This window comes from Diuraphis noxia, unplaced genomic scaffold (assembly GCF_037042655.1).
Source record: "Diuraphis noxia isolate RWA-SAM2 unplaced genomic scaffold, SU_Dnox_SAM2 contig0004, whole genome shotgun sequence".
NCBI lineage: Eukaryota > Metazoa > Arthropoda > Insecta > Hemiptera > Aphididae > Diuraphis > Diuraphis noxia.
The window spans coordinates 56,967,117-56,979,913 of NW_028301714.1; the positions used below are offsets into that span (position 1 = coordinate 56,967,117).

At 30.3% G+C, this 12,797-nt stretch overlaps 1 protein-coding gene across 3 annotated transcripts; it reads left to right on the top strand.

The window, feature by feature from the left end:
- Nucleotides 1–703: 703 nt before the first annotated feature.
- Nucleotides 704–12,160, top strand: LOC107170635 (lisH domain-containing protein ARMC9-like). 3 transcript variants are annotated; one of them, XM_089227467.1, is made up of 10 exons: nt 704–866; nt 3,047–3,241; nt 5,272–5,562; nt 5,694–5,856; nt 5,956–6,080; nt 6,169–6,285; nt 6,730–7,043; nt 7,772–8,009; nt 8,874–9,155; nt 12,002–12,160. In XM_089227467.1, exons 1-10 carry the CDS (start codon nt 807–809, stop codon nt 12,155–12,157), a joined length of 1,941 nt encoding a protein of 646 aa, XP_089083593.1. In that variant the 5' UTR covers nt 704–806; the 3' UTR covers nt 12,158–12,160. The 3 variants fall into 3 exon arrangements, with proteins under 3 accessions (XP_089083593.1, XP_089083594.1, XP_089083595.1); XM_089227468.1 differs by having other exon boundaries at nt 5,956–6,071; XM_089227469.1 differs by lacking the exon at nt 704–866 and adding an exon at nt 1,025–1,237.
- Nucleotides 12,161–12,797: the final 637 nt, after the last annotated feature.

Below are 12,797 nucleotides of genomic sequence, written 5' to 3' on the forward strand. Positions count from 1 at the left end.
TTTTTTTCCGTCATCATAATAAAATGTATCTTTTTGCCCTTCTGGTCTAGTATCTTACTCAACAAAAATTTAAGACTTAATGTTTTAGGTTGACTTAAAAAAAAAATTAATTTAATCCATTATACGTTTTTGTATAATCATAAAATTGGTAAATTAATAAGAGGGGGACTCTCAGCTCTTGCCTCTTATTGAATAAATGATGTTCCGATGAGTAGGGGCGTTTTTTTTTTATTTGCCTAGGGGCACCTTTTGTGTAAATCCGGCCCTGGTTATTGTTGCTTTAATTTTTTTTTTTAACCAAATGTCTGTACATTAACTTTATTGGTCGTGTTGTATTTTGAATTGGTAAAAATGTAAAAAGTAAGCATTCGCGACACGCACTGACATTCTTAGTGCCAACTGACATGTATAATTGTCACCGTATATTGTATACCTTCCAACATTTTCTAGTACTTAAGGGACACCCAGAAATCTCAATACTACACCCTAGCCCAATTTGTCCCTGGGCTATGTAGGTTAAAGAATATCGAGCATGTTTCACGAAAAAAGAATGGCACTGTAGCACACAGATAGGTAGGTGGTGCTTAGCTATTGTGTATACACGAGCGCCGTTGGCGACAATATCGATTTAACTTGACCAACACGCCAAGGTGGGTTTATAGGTATGAATGCAAATGCATAATATTTTAAAATAACATTATACCTATAGTCAGTGCGCTTTAGGGCATGTATAGTAATAGTTGTCTCGATCTGGTTCCGATATAATATACCACCTACAGGTACCTACATATACTATACTCGTGATAATGGATAGGTTGAGAAAATATTCGACAAGTGAAGCGAAAACTTTGCAATACATATATGAAGTACGTACCTATATATTATAATATTATTTTGTTTTTTTATTAAATACAAATGAGATGAGCCAAAGTAACAAAAGTGGTATAAGATAACAAAATAACAATATTATAGTACGACAATGCAATTAAATTTTAAATTTTGAAGAAAAAATACGATTGATCATTGGCTAACTCAATCATACTAGTGATAGACTATTTTTTGTACATATCATTTGTTGTTCAATGCTGGATGTATAAAATCAGTACGAGTGCGCCGAATAGGAACCCTTAAGTCAATTAATGCAAGAAGAGAAGTCAAGAGAACCTGATTTGAAGAGCTTTGGAGAAAAGAGATTATAATATGTTCATCGTCATCATCATATTAATTTATTATTTGGGTAGGTAATGCAAAAGAATCAAACATCAGCCAAATTCAAGCATTTCAAAATATTGCTCTAATATAAAGTTAACAAATTCACCTCGAGGTAGTGATCACTACGTTTTTAATTTTTCTCTACATTCAAACCGAAAACTAGAAACTATAAATCTATAAGCGATGAATCTAACTGTTTCTATAAAAGATTCCTCAATCACTTAAGTAGGTACTTATTTAAATTTGACTTCCACTACCATACGTATATGGTTATCCCCCAACTCTCAAGGCATCTAACGCGCAAATGGTGTCATGATTTGTTGATTTTTTTTTTTTAATTATAAATGTTATAATAATTAAGTTATCATTTAGGAAGTGTTCTTAATATCTTAATCAATAAGCAGATCCTTTCATCAAAATAATATTAATCTGTCATATTTGTTATTTTTAGCCTATATTCTCATTGTATCAAGTGATACAGCTAGGGTGTATATCGCTTGTAAAAAAAAAATTATCATATCATTAAAATCCACACATACCCGTATAATACATGTAAATATTATAGTACTATAGTTGTTATAATAATTATTGGTGAATAATTAGATTACTCACTACGAACGTGGAAGAAAATATTAAAGTCATGACGGTAAAATAATAGTCATTGTGTTAGTGGATTGAGAAAAAATCAGAAGTTGATGTGAAAGTGTGAAAAAAATTACGTACTTGACTCTTTAAATCATTAATTGTCTTTTTGTTAAGATATTATTAGAAAGGATACGCAACATGATTTTTTTTTTTAAAAAAGAACAGGAACTTCGCTTCCCTTTCAATTCAAGCACGGATAATAATTGTAGGCGTTATACTGCAGATGATAAAATAATACTGATAACGCCCCGAAAAGTATACTCATAAGTGGGGATGGGCTTCGAAATCAATTTTTAACACTACTTAATTATTATACATTATTATATTTACAATACACGACTAAATTTTCAAAATATTTAATTCAAGTTTAAGCTATTATTATATACGTCATACATAAAACTTACATTATCAACTAACTCCGTTCTATGGTATATCTGTACTAATTTATAAGTTGAACCATATGAAATATTATAATAAGGACTTTATTTTTATTTTTACTTAAGACAAACCCCTTATAAGACAAACTAGATCAAATTAAGTGCTGCTAGAATTCAACTCTAATATTTTTGGAACATTTTTTCTACCAAAAACATATTGTTTCATTCTTCAGATACAAAAAAAATATAAATTAAAACATGCAGCGTTTTAAAATCATTAATCAATAAATTCATTGATATGCTTGGAATCTAAAATGTATTTAGATTCTGAGCGTAGCGATGAATTTATTAATTCACAATGTTTTCTGTGTGTGTGTATACGATATAAGTAATCGAAATAATGCTTCAAGTTTTTACTTCAATAGCTTTACTGATTGGTGTCTTGTAATTGGAAGTGAATCTAGTTGATGCGTTGAGGAAGTCAAATTTTGATATTTCCAGTAGTTTTAAAAAGTACAGGGAAAACAACAAAAAAATGAAGGAAAAACAATAATTTTTACGCAAAATCAATTATTGAGAAAATCGATTTTAGATATTGGTGTAAGATGTAACTCTAAAACAAATTACCATGGACATATTAAATTTTCACTGCATGTCTAATAGTCTATACTGGCATTCTCTATACCTACATGATAAAATTTTCAAAATAGCTGGTAAAACTAATTATAGACCCCAATATAACAGTACTTCCACTTGCACTTATAAAGATTGGAATCATAATATTACAAAATGTGTTATTTTATGGTGTTTAGTTCTTACTGTCCAATAACATGACAAAGACTTCGGCTTGTTTCATCGACGAATGTCAAAAATTGAATATGACAGTGCCATGTGTTGCTGTCGAATCAACCGAAACCTTCAATAATAATCCGATCCACCTTTCCAAAGATCGAGCTGCGACCATTATACAGTCTTTTAAATCTGCGTCCAGGTCAACGTTTATGAAGGTAAAAATATTATCAGTTATCACAGACTATATCAATAAGGCTATGATTTATATGCAAATACTCGTACCTATGCAATACAAAATAGTAAAGTATTTGTTTCGGTTTTTTTTTTTTTTTTGTTAAATTATATAAAATCCTCCTTCATAATGGAACCATAAAATCTGAAAATCATATAAACGAAAGATTTTATATTTTGTATATAGGCATAAATTCAAATTTGGATAGTATATTAGATATTTAAACAACGAATGAAGATTTTCGTGATTTCTTCGCAGCTAATTCAAAAATATTATTAGTATGTTAGGTACATTTCTAATTATTGAAATTTTTTCGGAAAAAATTATTTCAAACTATACCGTTTTACTTCCCTCTATTTTTGTGTCAGTCGTAGTTTTTTGGAGTAGTATAATGATTAGATTTTCAATTTCATTATATTTTCTGATAGAAAAGTGAATTTAATTGGTACATTGGGTGGATTGAAAATTGTACGAAAAAGTATAAAATATAGTTCATACTACAGGGTTGAAATGTATGATTTTGAAAGTGCGGGTGACAGGATAACGTACCTTTTTAGCCTTTGGTGAGGCGTTTGGTGTAATTATTTACTTCAATAGTCAAGCTTATATTTTAATATGCTATCAATTATTTTGGGAATTTTTTATACTCCACTGAGTAAAGCTATCTTTTAGTAATTACATACAACAATAAAAATTGCAAAATATAATTTCAAATTTTTTATAATAAACAAATACGAAAACAAAAAATTTATTTATATGATGTAACAATTAATAATTAAATACGAAGAAAAAAATTTGTTCCATAGTTTCTAGTTTAATAATAGACACTTGGTAGGTAATCAATATAATTTTATTCAAAATATTAGTTTTGATCGTAAAAAAGTACCCAAACAACTGTATCTATACAATTTGCGTCACTAAACGTTAAATCAGTGATCAGTTCGCTGTTTATGAAGGTAACAGTTATTATTACTAACCTTGAGCTAGGATATACATATAAATGTTTATGCGATATTTAAAAATATACACACAAAAAAAATGTATTCAGCGTAAATTCACAATAACTTTTTATTCCTTTATAGAAGAAACTACACCATAGTAATCATTATTATTATTAATTATCCCGCGGCAACTTAGGCCATTGGGAAGGGGGTGGTACTGTAGGTTTATGGAACGGTAAGTGTGTTACACGTGGGTGAGTTATGGCAGAATTTTTATTGGGGCACCCGTAGGTTTCTGCCATGCCCCGGAGTGGGATATGGCGGCACTTATTCTCCGGACACCGTGACTTGCCCGGAGAAAAATGTCGCCCGATAGTCGAGGATCGAACCTGGTCCGGCTGAGCCACAGCCGACGCGTTAGACCGCTCGGCCACCTCATCCCCAAGTAATCATTATTAAAACTTAAAAATTGTCAAAACACGATTATATTGCATATATTATTATACAATTTTCTATTAGGTGCGTGCCACATGCACTTTTTCTTTCATTAACGGTCACCTTAATGACGTATTTGACATAGTTTACAGGAGGAGGGGGACAATATACTATTATACACTATAAAAAATAAATAAGCGCCCTCTCTCAAATACGCCACTGGTCGGATTATTATTGTGGTGTTTTTTTATTGCCATTAAGCACCCATAGCATTTTTGCTGTGTGTAGAAGCATAATTGAATAAACTATGTGATTAATTATATTATTTTTTATTATATTTATGATTAAATATTTATTTTAAAGATTTGCAAACTTATGAATATATTTCTGTATAATAAATTAATAACCATGCGTGACTATTTAGGATCAAGACTTTCAAATAATTAATTGTTTGACGATAATATGCGTTGTTAATTTGTAATAAAAATAAAAATTAATACTTACCCTGAAATATTTAAAATACTTTTCAAAAACATTTGAGTTTTTATTTTAAGCATGAAATGTTTTTGAAAAGTTATTGAAACAAACGCTATATTCTGTAAATGTGTTTATATATAATATAATGCAATATTTTCAGATATGGGGTGAATTAGCCGACGAGATAAAACAAATCGATGAGTATCGAAAACTGACGTTTTACCTTCACGTCTACTACACCATACTGGAATGTAAAAAACGTGTCAACAAATCGGAAAACTGCAGTGACGATAAATGCGACGAAAATTATGAAAGTTCGATGGGCGCTTTTCGCAATTTCCTGCTCCATAGAGGTGGCGAGTTCAGTACCGAAAACGAATTTTTACCGTATTTTGCACTACCATACGTGTTCGAACCGATGCAACACCCTTCTTTTAAAAATTTGTTCAAAGTACGACACTATATTTTTTACTTATTACATATTTACGTATAGGTGCATAACATCATGTATTAGTATTATATATCACTGCAGCGTATTTAGAAAATGTTTCGAATAGTTTTTAAACGTTTTTTCATCTCAAGGAAAATCGATGGTGTGATTCGTTAAAAAAAAGATTAGAAGACTTTATTTTGGACATCGCTATTAGCACATCGGTGACATTAGTGCCCAGCAAAGAAGCGGGAAAGCGAAAATTGACAAAAAAAAAATTTAAAACGCTGTATAAGGAATACAAACCGCTAAATGGTTCGTTAATATATCATGCTACATATGCTTTTTTTATTTTGTATCGATATAAAAATTTGATCAAAAAACGATGTGTAATTTAATTTCATATAATATTAGCATTGGCTGCTGAGCTTTTGAACGCTTTGGAAAATTCAATTCGAGGACAATCGATCAATTTAGAAATTATTTTAAAAAATTGTAATGCTGTGGTGGAAAAAAACGATGACAATAAAGTTAGTGATGTTAGTGTTACTTTGTTTTTATTATCAGCCATTGATTTTTTGTATAATTATATAAATATTTTATTTTTGATAACATAATATACCTTAGCAAAATTTAGAAATTGTTGATGACCAACTCGATTTATCCATTTTTAAAATCAAACTTGAACTCCGAGATGGTAACAGTACCAAGAACAAATTACTTATCCTACAAGCTTTACGTTGGGTAAGTACGAATAAGATTATAATATAATAGGTATATACGATACAATTTTAATAAAATATTTTGTAGTTATTTTAAAAAAAAGATGATAATCACACAATCTCTTTGTTATGTTAATATGTGTAGCCCAGGTGATAGTAAAAAAAAAATAATCAACTTCTTTTGAACTTAAGATAATATTAACTTTAAAAGTTCTAAATTTGAACTTTCAGAGAAATGTATTGTTTATTAACAATTAATATGTAGTTTAATGTTACTAACTTAACTTAACTAAATCAAGTTTCATTTATATTTTCTCATCTTTATTTAGGATTTTTAACGCGTTAATTACATATTTCTAAATATATAATAAACATTTGTGAATCAGAAAAATTACAAAGATAGAGTATTCACTCTTAAACAATATGAAAATATCCAATTTATATACCTATATAATATTTTTGATAGAGGTTGACAAAATTGGAAAACAAAACCGACACGGTAGTGATGATAAAGAAATACGATCTACTGGATTTATGCAAATCTAGAGCCGAACAAGGACTAATGAAATGGCTGATGATGACAAACGGGCCACATCCGCTACAACAAATGATATCAAGACTGTTGAATGCCCTGGCGTCATTCAACAGGGGCCGCAGATATTTGGCAGGCTCTCCGTTTTTACTCCGTCTAATCATAACTCAGCTCATATCGTCACAACATTTTTGGGACACGATCACGAGCAACATGTTGTTAGGAACATTGCAGAAGCTCAGTATGGGGTAAGCCTGAACATAAATCATATAATAGCAAGACCCCTGACCCAGTAGCGTAATTAGGAATTTGGTTTGGAGGGGGGGGGGAGGAATTATATGTTTTTAGCAAAATCTGTAAGCCTCATACGGTAACCTACCCCACCAAATATAAAACGTTAGCAGTAAAATAAAAGTTTTGGGGAGCCCATCTCCCACATCCCCCCTTAATTACGCCTTGGGCAAGACCTATTGTAATATGCTAACATTTCAATTAATTAACTATTATTATTTATAATAAACTCGGTGTGAGTGTATTAGTTACGATACAGCTAAGGTGAATTTTTAAGTTCTGTATGCAGTGGCGTATTTAAGGTTTTTCCGCCTCTAGGCACTTTCCAATTCGCCGCCTTCCTCCCCCTTCATCCTTCCTACAATTATTTCTAAAACGTATTTAAATATACAATTTATTATATTATAATATTATATTAAAAAGATACATTGAGATATATGTAGATATATGATTAATTTTGAGCGAACAAAAATTAGTTGAGTTTGATTTCATCAAATGAAAAATAATTTTTCTAATTTTGTAAAAAAAAATTGTTGAAATTTGCCGCCCTCCAATGTTACCGCTCTAGGCCCGGGCCTATAGGGCCTGTGCCTAAATACGCCTCTGTCTGTATGATGATGTGTGTTTACTGTGTTTTACTGCGTTTCTTACGCAAGATATTTGTAATATTTTTATAATGTTACAGATCGCGAGCGCGAAAACGGATGATCGAAAACGGTCTGACCACTTGGCTGGCCGACCAGCTGGTTCGGAAAAGCGAATTCACCGGCGACCGGAACAAATACGAGATGTATGATCTGGAATATAGTTTGGGGCTATTCATGAACCTCTGTCAGTGCCAGACGGCCGTCCAGGCTTGTGGTTCACGTTCCCGCAACCTGTTCAAGAGTTTGGGGGTTTTCATGACGACATTGGACGTGGATGTAAGTAAAAAAAAAATAGATACGACACGAGAACCAATAAAAAATAAATCTATTATTATTATTATTATTATTTTTTGTATGACACGGCTACGTATAGTAGTAATTAGTATTTTAATACAAAACAGCAGTTTTTCGCTATCGATAAAATACCATAAATAGATTGTATTTTAAATTTAACGTGCAATAACTCGTAAAATAACATTGTTCATCAATCATTACATGAGTACGTCTCATAATCAATAATAAGTCACGTTAGTTTACTAATTTACCGTCGACTATTAACACATTAAAGGTCTCAGCGATAATCTATAAACAAGCCAAATATCCTATATATTTAAATTTTAGTACCTATAAATAATATATTTAATTTAATGTTTGAAATTTTTTTACGTGTTAATAAAAAATATATGAAGGCCAAATAATATATTTTTTCAACATTTCGATACATTCCACGTTAAAGTTTCAAATATTTTAAAATGTTAGTTGTACGAGAAACCGAAAAACGGACCACATTATAGCTATTATGTACCTAAAAAGCCTATCCATAACGCCGCGTGTTCATTAGTATATCATTGAGTTGTTCAATGATGTGTGTGAAGTAACTCCCCTTCCGCCAAAGTGTTTTAATTAAACCGGACAAATTTTTAAATTATAATTATGGTAAGTCGGCCTTATGAATTTGTAGGTTCGTCGATTTAAAGCTCTTTGTGGGGGGGCTTACTAACCATTACTTCCAAATTGAGATCTTCAACTTAAAATATTAATTGTTCAATGTGATTAGAACAAAGTAGGATAAAGTAGAGCTAAATTAACATATACTATCTATTTAATCAAATTTTGTTCACGCTTCTCATTGGTGTTTAGATCATGCCGTGCATATCTGGTATCTTGTACAATATGTTTAAAAATCCGGAAATGATGGTCGTGGCCAAAGAGGAAGGGATGACCGGAGTCATCGAAAAAACTATCGAGAGCAACATCAACGCGTACCCTTCGGCTGTCGAGCGGTTAGTGGATGTGAGGAACATATTGTTACAAAATCTGCATCCGGCTTTCGATCATTCGTCATCGGATGACGAATACGATTATTTCAACGATGACAGTGGTGAAGATGACGATTACAGCAGTAATTCCAACGAGGATGACGTACATATTAATGTTTTAATAATATTATCAGTGGCACATGCTAGTAGAATACAGCCACCCCCTCCCTTAAATTACAATCATTACTGCTAAATATAAGTTAGGTATATAATTTTCTAGGCAAAGTTATTCAAGAACTTCATTTGTATGAGCTATACGTACTCAATTATCTTTCAAAGTGACACAAAAACAAGATCAATTATCCATGTTTTTAATAATATAAAAAGTCACTAACGAAAACAAAAAAGTAGAAACAATTAACAGATATACATTCAGTGGTTAAAAAAAAAATATTTGTCTTCATTGATAAGCAATAATAAGCATAGGTGTATACGCTACGTACCGATCATCATCATCAACAGCTTAACGGTCCACTATGGACCTGCGCTGCCACTTGTAAACCTCTCCATTTTTCTCTGTCCAAAGTCTAGTCTGACATTGCATTCTCTTCTATCATTCTCATATCCTTTTCTACTGTGTCTTTCCATCTTGACTTTGGTCTTCCACTTCCAAGTGGATGTTTTTTATTTATTTTACCTATCAGCACATTTTTTAATAAATCTATATCAGCTCTACACACATATCCCAGCCACTCTATATGTTTACACCTTATGTATACGAGTATACTTGGTTTTTCATACAGGTCATAGAGCTCTTCATTGTGTTTTTAGATTCTGAACAAAGAGATGAATGTATTGATTTAACAATGATGTATGTTTTTTTTTTGTGTCTATCTACAGCAGAAATAATGCTTCAATTTCAATCTTTGGGGGTGGTTTCAGATGTAAAAGTGAATATCCTTGGTGCATTATAGAGGTAAAAAGTAAACATTTTCCAACAGTTTTCAAAAAAATCGAGAAAAACCAAAAAAAAAAAGACAGAAAAACGGGATTTTTTACGCAAAACCAGTTTTCGACCAAATTGATTTTTTTATATGGTTGTAATTCAAAAACTAATCACTATAAATACTTGAAATTTTTACCAAATGTTTATGTTAGTGTTATCTATATGCAGTTTAATTTTCAAAATTTTTTGACTTTTTTGAGTTATTTATAGTCCACTGAAATTTTTGATTTTTATGAGAATTTTTTTTTGAAGTGTCAGTAAAAAAATTTTGGATCACCGAAAAAACTTGAAAATTTAATACAAGGTTCCTTATGAGTTGTTCTTATTGTAGCTAAAAAAAACTAAAAATCGTTAGTCCCATTTTTTTTTTATAAGCGTTTATACTTCAAATTTTTACGAAATCTGTCGAAAACATGAAAATTTGCAAATAATTTTGAAGTTGAAAAATCAAAAAAATTTTTTATTTATAACTTTTTTTTTTTTTTTTTTAGAAAAGAAATTATACAATCTGTAAATATATGCACAATAAGTAATTTTGATGGTTTTTTTTTTAACAAGGCTTGATGACGTGAGTGAAGAGGGTGCCCAGTGACACTACTTCAGCTTGCTTATAACTAAGGATTAAAAATACAACACTAATTTTTCCATATGTTTTGTTTCAAGTAGCTATAGAGAAAACTCGAAACATCATTATAGAAAAAATTAGTGCGTTTGAATTTTAAATTTTTACGGAACAGCGTAACGATAACGATTTATCCACAAACGATTTTAAATAAATGTTATTATTCAAAAAGTATAAATCGTAGATACTTGAAAATTTTACCAGTTAGTTATTTAGATTGGTATTTTCTTTACATGATTTAATTTTCAAAATATTTTTACTTTTTTTGAGATATTTATAGATAACTGAAATTTTCAATTTTTTTGAAAAAATTTTTTTGAAGTGTCGATAACATTTTTTTGGCCCTATCAAAATACTTGAAAATTTAATACAAAGTTCCTCATAAGTTATTCTTATAGTGATTGAAAAATTATAAGAATACATATGCACAATTCTTTTTTATTAGCATTTGAAGTTTAAATATTGACTTAATACGTAAAACTTACGGCAATGTTCAAATTATCTTAGATAGAAATTCATAAAAGTTTTTCTTTTTAGATCTAAGATTTGAAAATTAAATACAAGGCTCATAACATATTTTTACAATAGCAGTTGAAAAATAAAATAAATATATATTCACAATTTATTTTATAAGCATTCAAAGTTTGAATTTTGACAACATACGTAAAAATCATGATAATTTGTAAATTATTTTAAGCTAGAAATGCATAAAAAATTTTTTTTAAACCCAAGATTTGAACATTTTTAATAATTTATATTTTATCCTAGACAGATAAACCGTCTCCGTTCAGAATCGTTTTTCGTATACAATGATAATATAATATCATTGGATTCAAATTTAATTTCATCCATTACAGTAACCCACTTGTAACTTACTGTACAGCAGAGCGACATCCGTGACTTACCCGCTTTTTTAATCTCATAATTATATTAAATTTATTTATTTTAATTGCTACAAAAAAAAAAACTTTAAAATCTAATCGTTTCGATTAGTGGTAACCCACTTGTAACCTACTGTACAGCAGAGCGACATCGACGACTTACCCGCTTTTTTTTCATAAATTCCTAGGTTGTCATTGTATACCGGTTCATACATATTTCTTATTATTTTTCTTTCTCATACAGTTAGTTTTCTATTGTAGTCTTTCATCATGGACCAGGTCTCACATTCGTAGGTTACTACTGGTCTAAGGTAGCTTGTGTACAAAGTAGTTTTTGACTTCCTTAATAACAGTTTTGATCTCTGCAATAACTTATTTATGCTAAAGTTACATTCGATATTCTTTCATTAATTTCTCTATGCATGTTGTTGCTGATGTTTTTAGTTGCAGATATAGGTGTATGTATATTATAATATTTCATCGTGTTGTCTTATGTGTAGGATGATGTGGACAATTTGGAGGCGGAACTGGATGAAGATGATCCACTGAAGATTCAACCAAATGGTGAAGATTTTCTCGCCAACTACAAAACATGTAACAACACAAAACATACAACTTCATATCGATACAATAATAATAATAATATATTAATATGATGATTAAGAGTGTGTCAATCGGTCAAAACACCACATGCCGTTGTGTGATGAACACATAGGAAACCTTATAATAGTTTCAATGTACATGTATTATAATATTATTGTTTATTTATTATAATATAATTATATACTAATAAGTATATAATTATATTTTTCTATTCTACCTCAGAACGACAAGGGCGCCCATCAGGGGGTGCAAGGGGGTGACATGTCACCCCCCTAGAAAAATATTAATTTTACTTAAGATGTACATAATATAGGTTTTTTGTCAATCGATTACTCATACGTCGTAACTCGTAATACTGTGCCGATCAATCAGCTACAAATATATATTTAATTGGTATTTAAATGGTATGGAAAAACCAGTTCTTGTCACACTCATTTCACACACAAGCATCGTCCGATTTATCATGGTCTTTTTCTTAATATTAAAATTTACTTAGTATCGCTGTTGTTTATGCACAGAATAATATAACAGATAAAGGTTGTGTTGCATTGTTCTATGGTTGTGCTGTTGTGTTATCATATTTGTTAGTGGTTAATGGTTACCATTAATATTTTAATTGTAAAAATAATTAATTAATATTTTTATTGGCCTTGGATTTGACGGATGCTCGACAATGAGTGGTAGAATAAATGG

Coding starts and splice junctions, on each gene's coding strand:
- LOC107170635 (XM_089227467.1), top strand. CDS start 807: ATGGATAGGTTGAGAAAATATTCGACAAGTGAAGCGAAAACTTTGCAA. Junction 5,857..5,955: donor GGAATACAAACCGCTAAATG/GTTCGTTAATAT, acceptor ATATAATATTAG/CATTGGCTGCTGAGCTTTTG. Junction 8,010..8,873: donor TGACGACATTGGACGTGGAT/GTAAGTAAAAAA, acceptor ATTGGTGTTTAG/ATCATGCCGTGCATATCTGG.